At 37.9% G+C, this 22,594-nt stretch overlaps 1 protein-coding gene across 8 annotated transcripts in view; it reads left to right on the top strand.

Moving 5' to 3' along the window:
* SOX6 (SRY-box transcription factor 6) overlaps nt 1–22,594 on the top strand; it is a 588,617-nt gene that overhangs the window by 507,635 nt on the left and 58,388 nt on the right. For all 8 annotated transcript variants that reach the window (XM_057507418.1, XM_036877042.2, XM_036877041.2 and 5 more), the window contains one exon: nt 2,939–3,120. In XM_057507418.1, the coding sequence (XP_057363401.1) occupies nt 2,939–3,120 (182 nt within the window). The remainder of the gene's footprint in view (nt 1–2,938; nt 3,121–22,594) is intronic.

Here is a 22,594-nt window from a genome sequence, read left to right as displayed (position 1 = left end):
TGGGAATTAGGCAAAAGAAAGCACATCTGCTTAGTGATGACCTCTTCATGTTTCCAAAGTGTTCCCTAGCCTAGGAAAACAAAGTAAAAGTTAAAATAAAATCTTTTTCTCCTGAAACATAACCCAATTTGGTGTCTTAAGTGATTAGAACTTTTGGAAAAGGTCAAGATATAAATCGTGCTGGGAGGAGCTCTTGAGAAGTTGATGCATTAGATCCAGCACATCGGAGACTTAAGAATGTCTGTGCTTTGTTAGAGTGGTAAAAACTGAGGGCGACACAAGGGCCAGGAACCCCAGGGGCCCAAGGGACCAAGCCTCAAAGTTGTCTGCTCAATGCCAAAATTTCTGTGAAATTTTATACTTTCTTTTCAAAATAGGAAATATGAAATAAATTTGATGAAATATAATATTAAATATGAAATAATATGAAACAAAATTAATACCAAGTAAGATATGTCATAGCAATCCTGTGGCTTCTTACACTCTCTGATACATTGCCCAGTATCTCCAGGGATATTCATACCCCAGGGTGAGAAGTACATGGGAGAAACCTGGATTTGGGCTTGGACCGAAAGCCTTCACTTACTACCTATGTGACCCTGGGAAAGTTATTTAATATTTTTGAACTCAGTTTCCTAATCTCTGAAATGAAAATATTACCTAGTTCATAGGTCATTACGATGACTAAAAGAGAGAAATGCATATAAAGTGCCTAACATGCTGTCTGGCACCTAGAAGGCATGTGATTTAAAAAGACTAAACTGAAAGAATACCAACCCATGAACATACACATAAGGAATTAAACAGCAACAATAAACCTGAAAGCACGTGTCAGTGGCAGAGTGCCAAGTATTAACATTGTTCCTATGCTCTTTACATCTCTTAATTTTTGAATAATGACACAGAGATTCAAAGGGACTAGGAATTTAGAACTAGCATTTCTTCACCATATTACCTGCCTGTGGTATTAAGTCCTGGAGCCTGAAATGCTTATTATACTGAATAAAATAATGTGTAAGTGTAGCCATTATAGTTAAAAAAACATTTTTGCCTGTCTTAATCTTATTTGATTTTTCACAATAATCTTGTGAGTTAGGTAGTGTATTATTACCCTAACTGTATAATAAAGTAAATTGTGGTTCTTACAGGTGAAATGACTTGCCCACAGCCATGCAACTATTAATTAGCAGATGCAGACTAGAATCCAGGTCCTCTCATATATAACTCTCATATATAACTCCGTGCTCTTTTTATGAACTCACAGTCAGAGTCTTTGCTGAACTGTGTTGAGTTTAAGTGAATTTTCCAATGGTGAGATGCAAATCTTCCTCATAAAAATTTGGGACATTAGGATCCATACAGCAGCCTATGCTCATGTTGAATCAGGATGCCTCTTTCAGGGGCCAGGAGGTTCTCACCCTACGTCAGTGATAGGCATGCGGTAGAGAGATTCCAGCATGTGAATATGATTGCTGTATTGTTGCAAGTTTTGAGATGAGAAAGGAAAAGCCAACTGAAGGATAAATAATAGACTTGATCTTGAATGGCTTCTGAATTTTGTTTGGAAAGCACTCGTTTGCTGTATTAAGCATTGTGAGGGACAAAGATGACTGTCACAGGTGTTAGGAAATTTATATTTCAGCAAGGCATATTTCTTAGATCATGAGTTAGAAATGGGCTGAAGTAATCACATTCTTATCCAGACAATATTGGATAGAAATGCTTAATTTTGTTTTTACCAGAAAAGTTCCAGAGCAAGAGATACAGGTTTTCTGTATCCTAAAAAGTGGTTGTTTGACTTTTAAACGGTTGTCTGTAGGTAGCCCTGGGAATTTTTTCTAAACTCAAATAAATATGTGTGTGCATTGCATACACACAGACACATAGTGTGAGTTTGGTTATAGTAGGATTTCCTCTGTCCTGTGTAAGGTATGCACACGCACACACATACATGCATGTACATATGTGCACATGTATACACACATACATGTACCACGAAATGCTCATACCAGGACACAAACAAGTGGATCACATTTAACTTTACCTCAGCAGCTGAATCTATCAGTTAGCAAACAATTGCCTTCTTTTTGTCTAAAATTGCAAAAGCTTATGTAAAGTATTAATTTTAACCTACAGTAAAATTACAAGATATGGAGGAAATTTAGTTTAATTTTGTATTTTTTCCCCTCTGTGTTCATAGAATATAATAAAAGTCAATATTTATTCTCACTTTATTTGAAGCTTTAACTTATATGAAAACCATTCCCACACATGCAGCTTCACTATCATGAAGACAGGGAGCTGAGAGCAGTGGGGGTTTGGGTTGGGGGTAGGGAATTGGTTGTCATTCTCTTGGTAAATAACTGCGGCGGCATGATGGTGGAATGCTTCATTAGCCAGCCAGTGGCTGGGGAATGGAGACTGTGGTGTGTTCCTTCCCGCCCCCTCTCTCCTGCAGTGGACATGGGAACACGCAGATACAGATGCCGCTAAAGTACACATGCAGCCTCACAGATTTTTCTCTGCTAGGTGGGAAACAGCTTTCTTACATTAGCACACCAACTATAACGGGCATCCTGAAGAGATGTCTCTCTACCCTCCCCACCTCCTCCTCCACTGCTCCTCAGCTTATCAGTAGATACAGACAGAACAGATGTAAATGTGCACAACTACAATGTAGGAAACTTCGTTTGTGAGGAGGTGGGTTGACAGAGCCCAATCAACTGGAGTGCTGGGGAATCCTCCAAGGGCTGAAAAGACCAGCACAGCTTGCTTGCCCTGGCTTTTTGTGCTCAATGCATTGTAGTTTTTTTAATAGCAAACAGAACCCTTTTCCTTATTCAGAGAAGGCAGCACTCTATAGGGGGGTGAACAGTAGCACTATTTTTTTTAAGAATCTAGCCTCACAAGCCTGTAATAATGCATCCTGTGTGTGCAGATATCCTGTCCAGTCTCAACTCCCCTGCCCTGTTTGGGGATCAGGATACAGTGATGAAAGCCATTCAGGAGGCTCGGAAGATGCGAGAGCAGATCCAGCGGGAGCAGCAACAGCCACATGGTGTGGACGGGAAACTGTCCTCCATGAATAATATGGGGCTGAACAACTGCAGGAGTGAAAAGGTAAAACTTGCTTCCCTCCTTCACCAGCGCTGCCAGGCCCACTGGCTCGTTCTCATCTGGCTCTTTCTAGGTTTCCAAGCACCAATCTGGAGGCCCGGATTCAGGCTTCTGGCTTGAGGGTTGTCTTGAATCACATTCAAGCATTATTGCTGATTAACAAATAGAATTAGTGAAGGTTTTCTCCCAGGCACCAAGCCTAAGTGCCTATTGGTGTCTTTCTGTCTCATTCCCAAAGATTTGGAAAGACCTAAAAAAAGGGATGTATGAGGTTATTAAAATAAGAATAGAATGTATGAATATGAAAAGAGAAGAAACATGTATGCTCACAGTGAAGGCTACTATGTTAGTGTGAGTCATTCAATTTATTACTAAACGTCCCATCAGCCAGGGTAAAAAATAAAACAAAGCAACTTAAAAAATGCATTCATTTATTTTCTGATTCAAGAAATTATTTATCAGGTGTTTATTCTATAATAGGCACTATTTTTGGCACTGAAGATACAACAAGTGATCAAATCAGACAAGATTTCTGCTCTCATAGAGCTTACATTCTGATAGCAGAACAAAGATGATGGAAAATAAACAACCAAATACAAATTGCAATGTCAGTAATGTCGGGAAGTGAATAAATGCCACCACGAGAAAAATAGAAGTTCAGGGAGTAGGGAGCCCTGGGGTTGTTCTTTAGGATGGGGCGGTAAGGACTGTCTGCACGGTGGGAACAGCGAGTGCAGAGGCCCTCAGAGTGCAGAGCAGCAGCAAGGAGGCCCACCGGCAAGAGTGGTGGGTGGGAGGGAAGGGAAGGCAGCGGGATGTGAAGTGCGGTGATAGCCTAGGGCAGAGCATGTTAGACCTGGTAGGCCCTGAAAAAGCTTTGCATTGCATTCTGAGTGTGATGGGAATCCTAGATGGTTTTTGTCCAGGGCACTGACATGATCTGATTTACATATAAAAGGATTGTTCTGCCTAATGTGCAAGAATGCACGATGGGAGGTTAAGAATGGAAGCAGGGAGACCTGTTTGAGGGGCTATTGTAATACATTGGGTGAAAACTGATTATCTGATGAATGGATGAAACAGGCCTGTTTATTTTATTAACATGTCATTGATGTACAATCTTATGAAGGTTTTACATGAGCAACATTATGGTTACTACATTTACCCATGTTATCAAGTCCCCCCTCACACCCCATTACAGTCACTGTCCATCAGTGTAGTAAGATGCTATAGAGTCACTACTTTTTTTAAAAGAGTTGACAATATTTCTTAGCACCGAATTCTGGGAGATTTTGTTTGTGTGTTGACATGGGAACTATGTAGAGACAAATGAGTGGCACTGTGGGTAGTGTCTTTGGTAACAGTTTTAGAGTAAATTTTTACAAATTATTTCCATTCATACATTTACTCAGTTAAGGCTGAGAATGTAACTTATGAGCCTCCTCTGTGTTTCTGTCCTTGCTAATTCTGTAGAATGGGTACTGTGGTAGAGACTGAATTCTTTTCTAATAAAACTTGTACGTTCCCATTTCCTAGAAGGAGTCTTAAACTAGCATTTGGAAGAAGTCATGAGGGAAGTACTAGTCATGTGTACTGTTACTTAAGTATGAATATATAGCCATAACCAGGGTGTTGTTCACTTGTTTGTTTGTTTTCCTGTGTTTCCCCTTCAAAAGGTATGGTAATGTGATGATCTGGGACTGTGAGTGTATCAGTTTCTTAAAACCGTAACACATGACTACAGACTGGATGGCTTAAAGCAACAGGAACTTACTTTCTCACAGTTCTGGATGCTAGTCTATAATCAAGGTGCTGGAGGGACCGTATTCCTTCTGAAGACTCTAGGGAACAATCCTTCATTGCCTCTTCCTAGCTTCCGATGGCTGCTGGGCATTCTTGCGGTTCCTTAGCTTGTAGCTGCTTTACTCCAATTTCTGCTGTCCTCCATGTGGTTGTCTTTCGTGTGTATGCGTGTCATGTGTATGTCCCTGTGCCTCCAAATTTTCCTCTTCTTATAAGGGCACCAGTCATTGAATTTAAGGTCAGCCCTAATCCAGTATGACCTTATTTTAACTTATATCCTCAAAGATCCTATTTCCAAATAAGGTCACATCCACAGGTACCAAGTGTTAGGACTTCAACATACCATTTGGGGGGACACAATTCAATTCAACCCATTACAGTGGGATACAGAGCCATTGTTAATGGTGAATCAACCTCTCATCCTTGATTGACCTCGCATACTCTTTAACCACAGGAGTAGACAGCCTGGGTTCAGGGGCCAGGAAGGGAATGGGAGTATGATAGAATTCTCAGAGCATGTATGCAACCAAAGTCCTCACACAAACTGGGAAGCTCAGCTCTGGAAGTGTTGACTTTCCAAAGCTTAATAAAGAACTTGACTTTACTGTCAGTTCTCATTGCACTGAGTTACTGATGTTAGCATTCAATACATACCATACATACATACATACATAAAATATTTTAAATTGATCATATTGAACTGCCTGTCCTAACTGATCCTTTTCATGAGTGGTTCAGATCAGAAAGGAGAGAAATTATCTGGAGGAATGTGGGTCTTTGGGTGCCTGTTAAGCCACAAACTTCTATATACTAGGGACTTGTCATGCATATGCCAGTCACTGGATCTGCTCACTCACCTAAGTGTCCCACTCTCTATTAGGTAACCCCATCATTGGCAGTGAGCCCACAAGGCAGAGTCCCTTGCTAGAAACTGCCGGAGTAGATGGTTTCATGTAGAATGACCACAGGAAGAGAAAGGTCTTGCCCTCAAACCCTTGTGCCATTCTGTAATCAATTCCAGCAGTAAACAGGAATCATTCTTTTGATCTAAGATACTGTCTTCTGTTCAGTGAGCACACCATGAAATAATAACCTACTTAATCTTAATGTGAATAACATTTTTAGATCCTTTTTTTGGACATGGGTAAGTAAACAAGCTTTGGTTCAGGGATCCTGAGTGGGAAATTGGGTTAGCAACAAGAGAACGGGTGCATGCACTGGGGACTGTTGCCTACTTTCCAGTTTTGTCAAGGGTTAATCCTAAAATTATTCTTGTCAGTAGTTTGTTTCAGTCTTTCAAAATTTATTGGTTTTTCAAATGAGAGCAATAGATGCTTATTTTATCTTATTAGAATTATTAGAAAATTCTAATAATATAGAAAAATATATGGTGAAAAGGTAATTATCCTCCTCATCCCATTAACTACCATTAATGATTCAGAAATTTTGTTTGAGTAGTAACAATCATCAGTGATTCAGAGATTTTATTTGTATATACAAAAAAGTATTAATGAATTTGAAAATATATATTCTCACTTAGGATAGTAGTCACTGAGTTGTTACTTACTAGCTGGTGATATTTGGCAAGTAGATGAACCTGTCTGAATCTCAACTTAAAGAAGTTTCTATAATAATTCTCTATAATAATGAGAGTAGTAATCTGGGTTACAGTGAAGATACCTCGCCCAGCTCTGGGACAGAATAGGCTCTTTCTTATGTTTCCCATACCTTTTAAACTAAACCTTGGGTGACCTTTGAATATATAGAACAAATAAGCTATTTTGTCACAGATATGAGATCCTCCCTCACATGATAATAGGAGGGTCAGCAGAAGGAAATGGGAGTAGATTTGTCAAATGTTGGTATATTGGTTAACTCACGGAGTTAACCGTTCTGACTGAGTTGCTACACAAAACAATGTAAACTTCAGATTTGTTAGGTTGAATCAGAGTTTTTCAACCTGACATTATTGACATATTTTGGTGTGGAGACCAGATAATTTTTGTCATGGGGGCCTGTCTGGCCTCTATTCATTAGGTGTTGAAAGCAACCTCTCCCTCCTCATTTTGTGACGACCAAGAATGTCTCCAGATATTGCCAAATGCCCCTTTTTGGAGAAGGGAGGAGAAAACTGCCCCTAGTTGAAAGCTACTGGGCTAAATAAAATGTATTTAGAATTAATACATTTTAGAAACTTCATTCCACACAAAAAAAATTATTTCATTTAAATAATCATGCTTATTTTTGTCATGAAAAATCATTTGCCTTTGATAAATGTTATGAATGAAATATTTCTTTGCAAAATGATGGAAATTTTTGTTTGAAATATTAACAGAGTATTTTAAAAATAGAATGTGTGTATATGCCACTTAGCTTTTGAAGGGTAATGAGAAATAAATTCAGTATTGTTTTAACAACTCTGCCATTTAGTGAAGCCCCTCTGTCACATTAAGCAGGCTTACAACAGGGGCATCCTTACCCATGTGCACTAAACCTAGTGGTACCTTGGCCCTGAACATGACCCTGCTTCCAGCAGTGAATCTTTCTGTTTATCTGACACTATGACCCTATACTGTTGAATTTGTATCATCAATTAAAGTTGAAGTTCAAACTTAAGACGCTATTAACTTCAAATACTACATACTAATTTTTAAGCATTTCTCACTGACTTAGTTCATTGGGAGGAAGTAGTCTGAGGTTCTGAAATAATTAAACCTTATTTTGCTTTGGAAGATGTGGGAGAGCGATAAGAGATTATATTAAGATTGAAAACAACAATACTTAATCCAACCTTGACCAAAAACATATCTCACTGACTGTAACTGAGCCCCTGAAGGTAAGTGGAAAAGTGGTTTCTACAGAACCAGAAAACCCTGGTTTCTCAGTTGAAGAAAGTTGTCTCTGTACATGACTTTACTGGGGTTGAATTTTGGGCACTGAAAATGTCTAATATAATGGAAAAGCCCATTATATTCAAGGATGTTGTATTTACAAACTTTCCTTAACATTTTCTACCCCACAAACAATGTAAGTATTCTGAACATACAGTTATAGGTTTGTAGGCTTTGTTTAGTTTCTAGAGCCCATATCTATACTTGCTTGTTAGGTTAATTGCAGTCAGAAGAGAATATTCAGAACCATATTAAAGGACTTCTGTGATGGTAGCTTTGGTGGTCTTATAAATGAAATATTTATCTTAATTTCCTGACATTCATATCCATAGAACACTACTTTTTCTTCTGAGGATAAAATTTTCTTCTGAGTCAAAGAGGGTAAAATATATAATATGTGGTGAGATTGGTAAAATGGATTGTAACAAATTCAGTTTATTGCCTTTGAAATTGTCTATCTTGGGATTATTTCAGTTTCCTTAAATACAAAGATCCATAAATTAGACTTATGCATTTGTTTTTTATAACTTACAATACAGTTTTAGAGAATTTTTTGCAGTGTTGCTGTCATAAAACCTTGTAATGCATTAGGCACACCTTGCCACTGTCTTATTTGGATGTGCTTTACAGAGGCGTGAGTCATCAGTTTGGGCCTCTGGGCAGCAGACCGTGAGATGGGGTTGAGTAGGTGGTTGATTGGGAATGTTCTGTCTGACTGCCACCTCTAGAAGGAAAAGGAAGAAGGAAGGACTGGACTATGCATGATGCAGTCTCAGCCGAGCCTCAGCCAACCCCACAGGAAGCTTCAAGGCTGCCATGGACATTCAGTATTGTCCCAAGTTGGGGGGAGGGGGTGAGCTTTTATGTACTTCTGTCAACTAGTCATTGGATGAGGGCTACCCTGGGAAGGGGACATAACCTTGGGTGGGACGACTCTCTTCAGCTGAGGCAATGCCAAAGAGGGCCAACAGCAGAGAGCTAGCTACCAGCCACATTCCCTGCAGCTGGGGAAATAAATGTTTCAGTGCCAAAGGGAGGTCTGGGCAAAGCATCATAATGTCCTACTGCAGAGCTTTTTGTGACATTTAGTAACATTAGATATATAAAAAACATGCTTTGTATGGATCACAAAAGTGAGCAAACATTTACTACAGAGGCATGGAGGTGCCTGGGTCTTTATAACACATATATTATTGTGTTTATGTTCATATGATGCCTGTTTGCTCATAGTATATTTCACTTAATAGGGGAAATCCCTATTTTGGCCCTTTAAAATGAAACATTGTTGACTTGATTGACCAGAACGGCACCAATGGAGTTGTTCTGGTCGGCTTGTTGTGGTATACTTAGGGTCTGTTAAATATATAGATTGTAGGGACAATAGACTGTAACGGCGCCTTAAGAGCTGTTATGCTCCATCATTTCAACACAGCTTCTGTGCGTGGATTGTGAGTGTCCTGCCAGCAGAAATCCAAATGGCTCCTGCCAGCAAAAGTCTGTCTGCCCTCTGTTTTAGCTTTCCACACCAAGAATATCTCTAAGTGCCAGTGCAATTAGATCATATCATAGGTTAATCGCATACCAAATTTTGTTGTTTTGACATCTTTAAGATAGAGAGTATTTTAGTCATAACAATACACAGCAGAATTTTAAACAGGCTGCTTCTAAATGTTCTTAAAGCTAAGTAAGCTAAAGGCATCTGACTAGAAGAGAGACAAGGCAGGTTGGACCTTCTTAATGTTAAAATGTTCTCTAAGTTTTTGGACTTCCTTAGTGTTTGAATGCTGACTGTGATTGGTTAGAACATTTTCCTTCATAGGTATTATGTAACTTGGGAATCTGGTTATTTTGCTCGTCTTAATCTTGATCAGTCAGTAGAATGATTACCTACTGAGTAGAGTCGCTAATAAATAGGCAGATTACACATCTATATGCATGTGACCTGAACTGCTATTCCTCTCATCCTGTGAGAATCTCTTTAAGAAAAATGTTTGAGCTCATCAGGTGTCCAAGTGAGCTACCATGGATGCTACTGTTACATTCTACCTGCTTCTGAAGTGTTTCAGTGGTATTACAACTGTAAGAATAAAAGAATTGGAGGAGACATTACTTGATCAGGTCCAATCACTTCAATTCATGACGGGAAAACTGGGAAAAAGAAGATAACTTACCTACAGTCACATAGTGGATTCATGGCAGAACAGGAATTAAATTTCAGCTTTCTTAATTCTTAGACTCTTTTTTTTCCATAGAGCAGTACCAAATTCATTTTTTAGTTTCCTATGAGATCTTTAAGCCTATTACATATGACAGCACTTTCTACATGGGCAATCTCAAACCTTAGATGGAATAAAACAGGGTAAAAATAAAAACTGTGATGCAGAAAAGCATTGAGTCCCCTCTTGCCTGTACAGTTGTTGCCTCTGTCTGTGTAGGGCATTCTTCCCTGCCAGGCTGTCCACTGGTTCTGGCTCTGCAAAGGTATCAGTCAGGAAACATAAGATTGAATGATGCTAGAATAGACAAAGGGAAGAGGTGGACACATCTGGAGCAGTAATAGAATTAGAGGACACATGATGTACTGGAAAGAACATGGGTTTTAGAGCTGATTAATCCTCAGTATTACTTTGTGGAGTTAATTCTAGTAGCAATCTATGCTGTTTGCTAACTATGTTATTTAAGTAAATTACTTAACCTGTGTGTCTCAGTGAGCATACCTATAAAATGGAGATAAACACCCTTTCCTTGGAGGATTGTTTTGAGGGAAAGCATATGAAGAGCATATGTCTGGCACAGGAGGTGCTCAGTTAATAGTAAGTCCTTCTCGAAGACCTCATACAGGTTGTCAGATCTGTTGTTTATTTTGCTACATTTTCACTCTTTGTTACTCTCCAATAATGAATGGGTTAATCTACTGCTCCTTGGAGTCAGAATGTCTTGAGATAGAGTAATATTAAATATATATAAAAATGTAAGAAGCTAATGACCCCTTCCTACAAAGTAGAAATAGGCATTTTTCATTTTCATTCTTAAAGCAACTTATATACACACCAGCTTACCTGCCAAGATCTGGCCATAGCCAATATGATAATGTTCAAATTTGATTGTATTAGAGTAGTAGGGAGCTTTTGTCCTTACTAATTTAATGTATACTTTAATATATTTCAGAAAAACAGGATTTCAATCTGTGATTTTTAAAAAGTACCTAACTGATTTTTGATAACTATGTGCATTTCTCATGCCAAGGTGGTATTTTTTCAGTCAAGTATATAGGAAAATAATAATCCAGTCATTGAGGTTCATTGTAAACTTGTTTCTATTTGTTCAAAAAAGCAGATGTCCAATTTTTGCAAGCGAAGATTCTTACACCTCAACCATATTTGGCAAAAGTATCAGAATAGCACATCAGTATTATACTGATGTAACACTGCCCCCTTTTATTGGAAATGAAAAACATACTGGACATCTTCTGTTTCAGATTGCCGATTGCCACCGCTTCATTATTTATACAATTGATTCAGATATTCATTGTTGCGTGACAAGATAAGTTCAGACAGAAGATCAATATAGCTGTACAACAATAAGTGAAAACGTATTGTGTGAGCAAATTATTTAGCAAAGTATGTTTGGAATGAATGAACTTCTCATATAGCACACGTACTAGTGAGGTTTCATTGTTTCCAAAGGTGTACATAGTACTGATTAATCAGGATGGTCATTTTTGTGAGCAGTTGACTAATATGTTCCATTTCAGTGCTTTTTTTCCTATGGCAACCTGTTCTCAAGATAACAATAACTTGTACTGAAGGGCATGGACACATTAGAGATTTTCCAGTAAGTGGACAAATTCTAATTCTAACATATCCTCATTTGCAAAGCAGAGCAGCAGTTGCTTTAAAAAATATTTAGGTAGCACTTTTCACATCAACAAGAAATATTTCTATAATGGTTCTATGCTTCGAAAATAGTACATATATTATATCTCTTAACCTTTCCATGTGCAGGGATGTAGGTATTACCATCTTTGTCTTAGGAATTAAGAAACTAAGACCAGCTCTAGATCACCTTGCTCCTGCATTCCCTTTCTCCGTCGTCTCATACATTCCCTATATCTCTGTGAGATTGACGGGGCAATTTTACTTAAAATCTAAAACAAGACATACATCTGAGTTTCAAACATCAATTTTAATGACGTGAACACTAAAATCATGAGCTAAAGAAGTCTACGGAAATAGTCTTCATGAATATTGCTTTGAAAGGAATAGCTATGTTTATACTGGTGATAGTGTTTTTCTAAAATAGCATACGCAGATCCCAAGTGCTGAAAGATTAGAAAAAAATTTAAGTTTTGTTAATGTCAGATTTTATATTTGAACAAATAACACTGGGCAACAATCAGTTCTGTATATAGGCTCCTGGCCGAGTGTAATCATTAAGCTGCTTTTATTTCTGTTGTCAGGGCTACTTGATCGGTTGCCTAGCGACTAGTTTAAGACCTAATTCATAAAAAAACAGCAACAAACTTGTTTGGCTTCTTTCTTCTCTGCCTGTTAAATGGAAAGAATTGTGAGAATTTATATAGCTTTACAAGGTTCCAGATACTTCCTAGGGATGGGATGAGGAAAGAGCAAATATAAGAGTTTTAGTTTTGTTTACAGTATCTTAAGTCAAAAGGCCATGTCCAGTTAATAATGGGCCCTCCAGCGAAAAGGTTAAAATCTGACACATCATAGTTAGTAACTGTGCACAGACTTGCTGGTCTGGGCCTTTGTATGGAGCAAATTTACTAGGAATGAGGAACATATAGACCTAGATGGCAGATTTCTAACTTAGTCCTTCTAGATCTAATCTCCGAATCCTTCCAGATCAGCCGTTTTCAACTTTTTTGGTCTCAGGGCCCCTTTACACTCTTGAAAACTACTAAAGACCCCAAAGGATTTTTATATTTATGTGAGATATATCTGTCAATAGTTATCACATGAGATCTTAAAACTGAAAAATTTGAAACGTATATTCATTTCAAAATAACAGCAAACCTGTAGATGTTTATATAAATAACATTTTTGAGCACTAATATAATTTTTCAAAATAAAAAAATAGGAAGAAAGCTTTGTTCTACATTTTTGCAAATCTCTTTAATGTCTGTTGGCCTAATAGAGGACAGCATGATTCTTGTTTCTGCTTCTGCATTCAGTCTATTGATCTATTACAATGCCTTGTAGCTTCTGGGAAACCTACTGTACACTCATGGGAGAATGGGAATGAAAAAGGCAAACAGAGTCCTACGACTATTCTGAAACCAGTCTTCATCTAGTGGACCCTCTAAAAGGGTCTTTCAGATTCTATTACTTTGAATAGATTGTGAAATACATGTACATACAATACAGTGTTTTAATTGTATTCACCTTAACTTTAAGAACTGCCTCCACTGATGAAACATTGTAAACATTTTGAAATGAATATTGGGTTTATTCTATTTGAATTAAGGAACAAAAAAGTAAATAGAATTCTATTACTTATGTTTATTTATACCTTATCTTGATGCAAAAACAATTTTGGGTGGTTTGCAGTGCTATATAAATAAAACAAGATAAAAACTAGAGAGCACAAAAGTTCTTGTAATAATATATTTACATAATTGCAAGAAATGGGCCACAGACTTGATTGTGAGTTTCCTGGTAACCATGTAAAGAGAAAATGTGTTATCCACTACTACTGTATGAATAAATTTCTGCTATATAAACTTTTCTATTTTATAAATTAAACAGTTTCTCAGGAGAAACATGGGTTTCCTCCTATAGGGTCTGCATAAAAGCTTGAGACGTACTCAAGAATGTTCCTACAACGTTCAGTTGAGAACTGTAATAATTTTGCAGGGCTGTTTAATAGACCCTGTCACTTATGCTTTAGAGCCATCCATTTTACCCCGTGTTCTTTGCCTTAGTTTGAGTGACTGACGAACTATGACTGATGCTGCCTTCTTCTTTATCCCATGGACACTCTATTTTTTCCAGTTCCATTCCATTTTAAGTACTTCTAAGTACTTAACATACACAAAATACAGAATTGGACATGTGTAGTGGAGAGGTAATGAGGGTTCAACTCGGCTTTATCACTAATAGCTCAGAGCCTCAGTTCCCTTGACTGTAAAAATGTCAGAGGACTTGAGATTTAAATGACCCAATATTCAACCTCCTAGTAAATATCTTATATACATATTAGAGATTTAATAAACTTTTCCTGCCTCCATCCCCACCCCCTTTCCCATTCTTTCTCCCCTCCTTTCTTTCTCTCTCTCTCTTTCTCTTCTATATTCCTTCCCTTCCTAGCTTCCCCATGTGCTTGATTAAGGTTGTGGAAAAAAGGGAAAAAAGCAAAAGGGGGAAGTTAGACTTCCCAGGTTTCTCCATCTAAGAAATGGGAAAGTAGTTTTTAAACACAAGGAGGTGTTGTGAAGGTTCAATAAAATGATCCATGTACCAGGCCTTGTCCAGTGTCTGACATGTAATTGGTAGAAGGGCAAGCAGAAGCAGACCATTGCCATTGCTAGTTTTGGTTTATCTTTAGAGGTAATTGTGAGCCATGGAATGTGTTTGTGGAGGACACGTTTAATCTGAACTAGATTTTCAGAAGATTATCATAGTAGTTTAAAGAAAGAATGAGAGAGACCTTTAGAGAAATGTGGAAAAGTGAAATTTTGGAGTCAGACTGACCTGGCCTTCAGATTTTGGTTCTATCACTTGCTGGCTCTGTGACCTCTCTGAGCTTCAGTGTCCTCATCTGTGATTAGTAATACTTCGTTCCATTAGTTGTTGGGGAGTTAATCAAGAAGCTATAAGCCAAGTGCCTGCGACGATGCTTCTATAAAATTGACTCCCTTCTCTTTTGTAGGATTTCTGAGAGCATTTCTTTAGATGGAGCTCCATTTGAAATTTATTTAAAACTGCTTTTAGATTCTTTTGCATTCCCTCTCTTCCTGAGCTTGTCCTATTATTAAAAGCCTATACTATTATTGTGGAAGGAGGACTTTTCCAGGGGAAAGGCAATCAATATGCAGAGGACAATGTATTATACATTTGGTGTCAAATGACTTAACACTGTATCACCCCACATATGGAAATTTATAAAGTGTTTCTGAAGGATTCTCAACCTCAAATTCAGTCAGTTCCACCTAGATGGCCTTTAGGATCTACTCAATGTACTAAATAATTAAAAAATATCTGAGTTGCAGAAAATTCAAAACGCATGTTGTCAGAAAATTTTCAGTTATTTTTTTAACTGCACATTAAAGAAAATATGTATATAGTTATGATTCTCTGTTGAAACAAAATATTAGGTTTGAATTCATTTGGTTGCAGAGAAGTTTTTAAAGGTAAGACTTAGACCATTTAAGTGACAAATCCTATTTTTAACAGCTTAGTAAAACTTGAATGTTTAAAGTTGTGTTCCATTTAAAGCAGAACCTCAGGAAGGCTGAGTAGATTCTAAACTATTTTCCTAAGTTTTCGTAAAGCTCTAGGAGACAATACAAACTGCTTCCTAAGTCTAACAAAGAATCTATCTAGATTCTCATTTTTAGACTTCTTAGAGAAACATAAGCTACCACTTTAAAACTAACTTAATTATTTTTCTGTCTGAGAAAGTAGACCCAGCTGGGCTTCCCTGACTAGGAGGAAGGTGCTCTGCTTTAAAGCCGTGCAAACTTTCTCCCGACTTTGGCATCCCATTTCACAGATGTTGGCTTCAGTACATCTGGAAGATTTTCCTCAGGGACTTTTGCCTGCCCTGTCCTTGGATTTCTGGGGACCCTCCAAATATCCCTTCATCAATTTTCATTCTTATAGAATCATAAGAAGTTGGCTGCATTTTCTCTAGTTCAGTGTGATAAATCTTTTCCCCTCAGAGATAGGAAGTTAAGAACTTTTTAATTTTTATAGAAGTGTAGTAAAAACAAGGATATTCAGCATTCCCTCAAGAGGAACACCACTAGCCAGCACTTTTAAACTTTCACACTAGAAGGTAATTGAGTTAGAGCCAAAGGAGCCCTTAGGGATCATTTAATATAGTCACTCATTTTATAGATGAGGAAACTGCAGTGGAGCGATGTGAAGTGATTTGTCCAAATCCAACAAGATGTGAGTGAGGCAGGGACCAGATCCCTGGTCACTGGCACTGAGTCCTGTGTACTTTCCAGACTCTAGGCTAATGTTTATGGGGGTGACCTGAAGCATCATAAGGTCTCAAACCGCTAAATGCAGTCTTAGTGCTGTTTAAATTGTTATATTATAATCCCTGCTAATAGTGACACCAAGGGTGATATTATATTACATATGGTACCTTCACTAATCAGAATATTTGGTTAAGTGGAATTTTCATTTTTCAGGCATGTCTGCCACAAAATAGGTACTCAATATTTTCTTAGCCACTTCAAGTTGAGACCAGTAATAGAGTTTTCTGTACATGTATTTTGTGTGAAAATTTAGTTCCTTATAGTTTTTTTTTAAAGATTTGCTTCAGCTTCTGTAGCAGTAGATGAGGTGGATAACATTTTCCTTCATTCTTTTCCTAAGCTTTCTTTGCCTGTTTCAGTTTTAGGAACATGATAATTTTATAACAATCATTAAAATGTCAATGTTTTTAATTGTTTTTCACATTTATTATCATACTTAATACCAACAGCCATCCATAGAGGTAAAATTTTTATTGTTCTTCTTTTACAGATGAGATGGCGGTTCACACAGGTAGTATCAAAGTTGAGGGTCTTTCAAGTTCCTATTTTCAAATCTCACATTCTTTCCAGAGTAGCAGGCTGACTCCACCTTGCTCCCCAACACCAATCTCCCGGTGGGCCCTGAACACAGACTCACAGACCACAAGTCAGCTATGGCTCCCCGTGAGTGAGTGTGCTAGATGTGTGTGTATCTCTGTGAGGGCTTCTGTGTATCTTTCTCGTTCTGGGTATAAATCCATGTGTGACTCTGTGTGAGTGTATGTGTGTCTGTCTGTGTAAGTCTCTGTATTGATGTTCTACTATTTTCTCTTTTTGGAGTTAGGTATTGATATATATGATCATTTTAATTTTCACCTTATAGGCATAGGGCTGGGTGTGGAGAGTATATACGAAAAGTCTGCACGTAGTTGCACTTACGCGTTCTTTCCGTCCCTGTTTCTCTCTCAGCATTGTCTTAAGCCTGTTTGTCAAAAATGTGCCAGTGGGAGCCCCTTGGCAGATGTTTGCTTTTAGCTATGATCCAGTTTGCAATCTGACATTTGCAACTAAGATTAAAATTTCCCAAAGTGCTGTCATCCCACTGTGGATGAAATGCTTGCTTTTATTTTTGGTGCAACCCTGATATGTTCCTTACATCTTTTTTACAAATTGTGTAATAGCATTGGTTCTTGCATTGCCCTGTAGTTTTAGCACCTTTTACCTTTTAGGCTGCAAGAGCACCCCTGTGGTTTTCAACAATGAAGAGCACTCTAAAATTATTTTCTTCCCGTATTGAGGATCAATGTAAATGTTATGAAAAGAAAAACCATAAATTTTGGGTCTTTTTTCCTATGTTAATATGAAAATAAATCTCAATTTTTCATCTGTAAAATGTGGACATGAAGGCAAGCATCTTCTCTAGTTTGAAGAAACATTTTAGTGAACTGTTATATGGAAAATCACATTAGTTTATTAAGACCTTTCTATTCTTTTAAGAAGATAGTGTTCTTTAATTTTAATATCATTCCTACAAGGGAGGTTGGTAGCAAGTTTAGTCTTTCTTATCTGAGACCATTAATTTGATTGTCATAAAATTATTTCCCCCAGTCTAGGCAGAATATTGGTAATGGAAGAAGGTAGAGGACCCTTGAAATCAGGCCTATATAGGTCCATAACTCAGCTTCACAGGTGAAATGGTGATCTTCTCACGTTAACTCCACAATTATTACTACCTGCATCGCCTGGGTCACGTTACTCTCCTATGCCTTTGTTTACTCACTTGGAAGGTAGAAATGACAAATATACCATGGAAGATTGTGGAAAAGATTAAATAAGATAATGTGCATAAAGTAAGGTAGATGCAAACTACTATTCTTCTGGCTTCCCTATTGTTGTTTGCAGCCATACGACCTAACAGGAGCTAAGTAGGAAGTGCTCACCATCCAATGTATCTATCAGGCTTGTGGTAGATGCTGGGGGTTCAAAGAAATACTGGCTAGCCTCTTTCTGCCCTGAAGGAAAATAGAGTATTATTTGGGAGCTAGAACAGATAACATAAAAGAGAACCTGACATTGTGGGGTCCAGGTGCCAAATGAGAGAAATGCAAGGGCAATTAAGCTCATGAAGATAAAAGGGACCCTGTGATTAATGCCTGAGGTAGGAAAAGAGGTTCTGTGCAGCAGGAACGACTTGAAATGTCCCAAGGGAAGACGAGGCAGGGTAGAGTAAGCAGAGGGGAGTGCGTCAGTAGGGCTCTAGCCTGAGCCTCAGTGGGGCATGAGTCTCTCCATATGGGGAATAAGCGCTGGAGGACAGTTGGTTCAGGCGAGGAGGGGGCTGTAGGTTAGAGGGGAACAGGGTTCAAATGATGGGAGCCGCGAATGCCTGGCTAAGAAATTTAGCCCAGAGTTTATGTTTGTGAATGTGTGTATGCTTGTGTGTGTGTGTGTGCATGTGAGGCAGAGAGGGAGAGAGTGTAATAATGAGGGCAGTGGTAGTTGAGGTAAATTGAGTATATTTCTCTATGAATAAGCTTGCAGAAAGTCAACCTGTTTATTACATAGAAACTATAGAAGCAATTGATTAACGATTCTTTTCTCATTGGGAGAAACTTCAGGGTGCTATAGGATGGCAAATCCAAATTAAAATTTGAAATAATTAACAATGATTTTATAGGCATTTAAAGATGATACTTTTACATAAAAGTCTTATTTGATTTTCATAAAAGTCCTACATAATAGAGATTATTGTTATCTGTTGTTATCCTCCACTGCATATTAAAAACAAAAAAACAAACATTGAGAATCATGAAGGTAACTCTAGGCTCAAATAACTCTTCTCTATATAAATTCTATACTGCCCACTGGACATGCTGTTAGGTTACTATTATTGGTAACTGGAAGGAAGAGCCCACGTCTCATTCTTTGTTGTCGCCCAAACACTGAGCCAAAAATTAAAATGCTCAGTCATTATTCATTGATTGCTTGCTTGTGGCTAGAGACCAGACTTTGCAAGAAGTAGTTACTGTTAGGGGATAAAAATGTATTTTCTTATAAGTCTGTCTGTGCTTTCATATGTGTCTGGCCTTCCTCCGACAGAGGAAAGTCACATTCTGGGAGAGTTGCTTCTTTCTGGACCTTAGTTAGAACTTTCAAAGTCTCTTTTAGCCATCCCAAATTACTCTGTCTCACTGCCGCTTTCTTTTCTGTCTTCTGTTTTGGAAGTTGCTGGTCAATCTCCTACCGTCTGTACATCTCTGTCTCTGCCTCCTCATATGTATGGAAATATATTTCTCTCCTTTCCTTTCTCTCTCCCTAACTTCTTCCTTCTTCTCTCTCCACTTCCCGATTCCTTCCCCTGCCTTTCCTCTTCTTCCTCTCTTTTTCCTTCCCTCTTTCCCTCCCTCTTTCACTTCTCATCACCCATTCTCACTGCAATCTTGCAGCCTACTGCAGTCAGGGTGCAGTCTGACCACCGATGGAGATTTTCCTCCAAGTTCTTCTGGTTTCAAGGGGCAGCTACTATCCCTGCATTTTTCTACAGCATGGCCTACTATCTAACACCTGCAACTACCTAGCCTACGCTGGTGTAACAGGAGCTCCTGAGGGTGCATCTCCACTGATAGAGCCTCTAAAACTTTGCGTAAGAATTAACCCTCCCTGAAGGAGATAGTGCAGGGGGGCTGGAGGCTGAGAGACAAGCAGAGCAAATTTATTCAGAATCTAGTGCTGTATTTATGTATTTAAATGGCAATGTAGTAAAGTCTTAAGCCTAGATAACTTTAAAAAGTTACATTTGTTAAATAAATTCTGACTTATAAGGCTTTGGAAGCCAGGTGGATCCCAATCTTCCTGAATTTCATGACCTGTACCTAAAACTGAATCGAGTCTTCTAAATTAAGCTGTAAAAAAGAGTGGAAGGAATTTTGTTTTGGTTTTAAATCTGGAGACCTGTCCTCTTGGCCTACCTCTGACTCTCACTATCTGTGTGATCTTGGGGAAGTCTCTAATCTTACCAAGCTTCAGTATATTCTGTGAAATTAGGATGATCGTGCCTTACAAGTGAAATAAGTGTGTAAAAAGACTTTCTAATTTATTTATAAGGTGCTGGTGGTCACCAAGGCTGTGTTGGCCGTATTATGTGAGGAGCTCAGTGACCTAGCAATGATTTCCACTTGGAAGTTTTATGCTGTGTGCCTGTCTCCTGTTTTCTTGGGGTGGGTGGACTCAGAGCTGCCTTAAGCTCATAGAATAAATAAGTAGCATGTCATCACTCTTTTTCCATAAATAAAACAATTTTTTGTTTATCATCTTTGTGGGTGGCAGTAGGAAGGAGAGGATGTAGAAAGGAAGTGAAGTCTATTTGAAGTTAATCAGGTTTGTTGTACTGAAGCTCTCGAGTTTATAGGAAGCACTTATTTTTTCTTAAAGAATTAGCTGAGGTCTAAGAATCAGCTAAATGTTGATGAATTTACTGATCAGCATGATATAGTGAGATCAGAACATTGTGTGAGTTAGTGAATTTTGCCTGGTTTTGTACAAACTGGTTTCATTTCTGTAAACATATAATTTTAAAAGGTAACTTAATGAGATAAAAATTATCTATAGGTGGTGTTTGAGGGGATATTTAATACTGATTTATCTTCAACTAGAAACTATACTAAAGAATAAAGTAAATGCATGAGCAAAACCGAAAGTTTCTGTGATGACTGCCCTTGTACTGTTCACCATGTAACTTATTCACTATGTAAGAATTTGTTCTCCATGTAAGAACTTGTTCGTTATGCTTCAGAAGATTGGAGACTGATGAAAATTAGGCTTGGGGTGGATTAATGATTGTGCATTGAGCATTGACTCCCCTATACAGAATTTTATTGTTGTTAACAACAATTTGATCAATAAATATGAGAGATGCCCTCACAAAAAAAAAAAGAATAAATTTTGCAATCAAATTGGTTTATCCAGTAGGAAAAGTATGTAACTGTTTAAAGCAAAGGACACTGACTCTTAGAAGAGCTTAAAGTATGAAGTACAAAGCTATGAATATATTAGGTAGTCTTAAAGGGAACACTAATATTTCAAACCAAACTAGATTCCTAAATAGATTATATTTATATTAAGACATTGTTCATGTGAACTGAGCAATCTAATAATCCAGTCCTTCATATCACATTACCAAAAAGAGAACACAGTCCACAACCTGAAGCCCTATATAAATTACAGATTTTAAGATGCTAGCCCTGATGCAGGCAAGAAGGCTGGCCAACCTCATCAGCAATTTGTTTTGCTACTCTTTTGGCCATTTCAGCTACAGAAAACTAAAATTTTAATCATAATTAAAAAAACTGAATATGAGTTTTATTTCATGAGTGAAAACTAGAATAAATTATTTTTTAGGTTGTGCTCTCCTTTGTGTCAGCTCTATGCACTCTAATTAAATAACAGCTATAGTCTTAAATTTTGTGCCTCATATAATTGTTATACTCATGACCTTTCCTTAAGTCTTTAGCTGGTCTGAAAGTACCATTACAAATTCTGCAGAGATTTAAAAACTGCTAAATAGAATGTTCACATGGGAAGTTATTTGTGCAACATATAACTTTTCTCCTTAAGATTGCAAATCCATTATAGTTTAACTCTCATCAGAGAACCTTTGGGGTTGAGCGAGTCATCTCTTTGCCTTGTATCCTGCTCTGGTTAATTTTGTAGGTCTGTCCTCATCTAGGCAGACGATGGAGGACAAGGAGAGCAGCTACTCCAGCTTTAGGAATAAACATGTGCTTGTTTACTGATAGTCCAGTAAGAGAGCCCTTCGACATGTTGCTCTTATTTCATTTAGAAATTTTTGACTGTGGTCTAAACAGCATCCGCCATTCTGTAGGAAAGACTGTTTGATTACATCAAAGTCCTTGCTTTTATAGTGGGAAATCAGATTCTGAATTTTTAAATCTTACTATTTCATTTCCAAATTTGAATTATGAGACTGAGTTCTAATTGATAAACTAAATCATAAATTCAGCTCCAGCACTATTATTCTCTTGATATTTAAACTCTTTGTTGAAACAAAAAGCCGAAGATCAATTTCTGAGTTTTTAAAAAAATAAATTTGGTACAGCCTCTTCCCTCACTGATATAACCTATGAAATACTGCATGTCAATATCCAGTTTCTGAATGGAGGTGACAACTCTTTTCTCCCCTAAAATAATAACACCAAGTAAAAAGCTCTACCCAAAATATATTTTAAACAGAAACTATTTGCTTGTGCCAAATAAGGTCAGCTGTGAAGGGCAGGTGATTTTTCTTTTTTTTCATTGTGGACACAGTGGAAGGGAATAGCAGCACTCACACCCATCTTCCCCGTGTGCCTGCTCTCTGATGACAAACGGCTGGTATGTGGTGAGTACATACCTCATTTACATCACATGCATGATGTACTCTATCTGGGATATTAGCTTCTGAGGGTTGGCGATGTCGCCTAACACACACAGTGATCAGCACATTTTTTGAGGCTGCAATAATCAGAGGAATGCAGCAGTGAGGTGGCAACGAGAGGAAATAACATGGCATAATGAT

The sequence above is a fragment of the Manis pentadactyla genome, chromosome 9, assembly GCF_030020395.1.
Source record: "Manis pentadactyla isolate mManPen7 chromosome 9, mManPen7.hap1, whole genome shotgun sequence".
Classification (NCBI taxonomy): domain Eukaryota; kingdom Metazoa; phylum Chordata; class Mammalia; order Pholidota; family Manidae; genus Manis; species Manis pentadactyla.
This window is presented reverse-complemented; position numbering and strand designations above follow the sequence as displayed.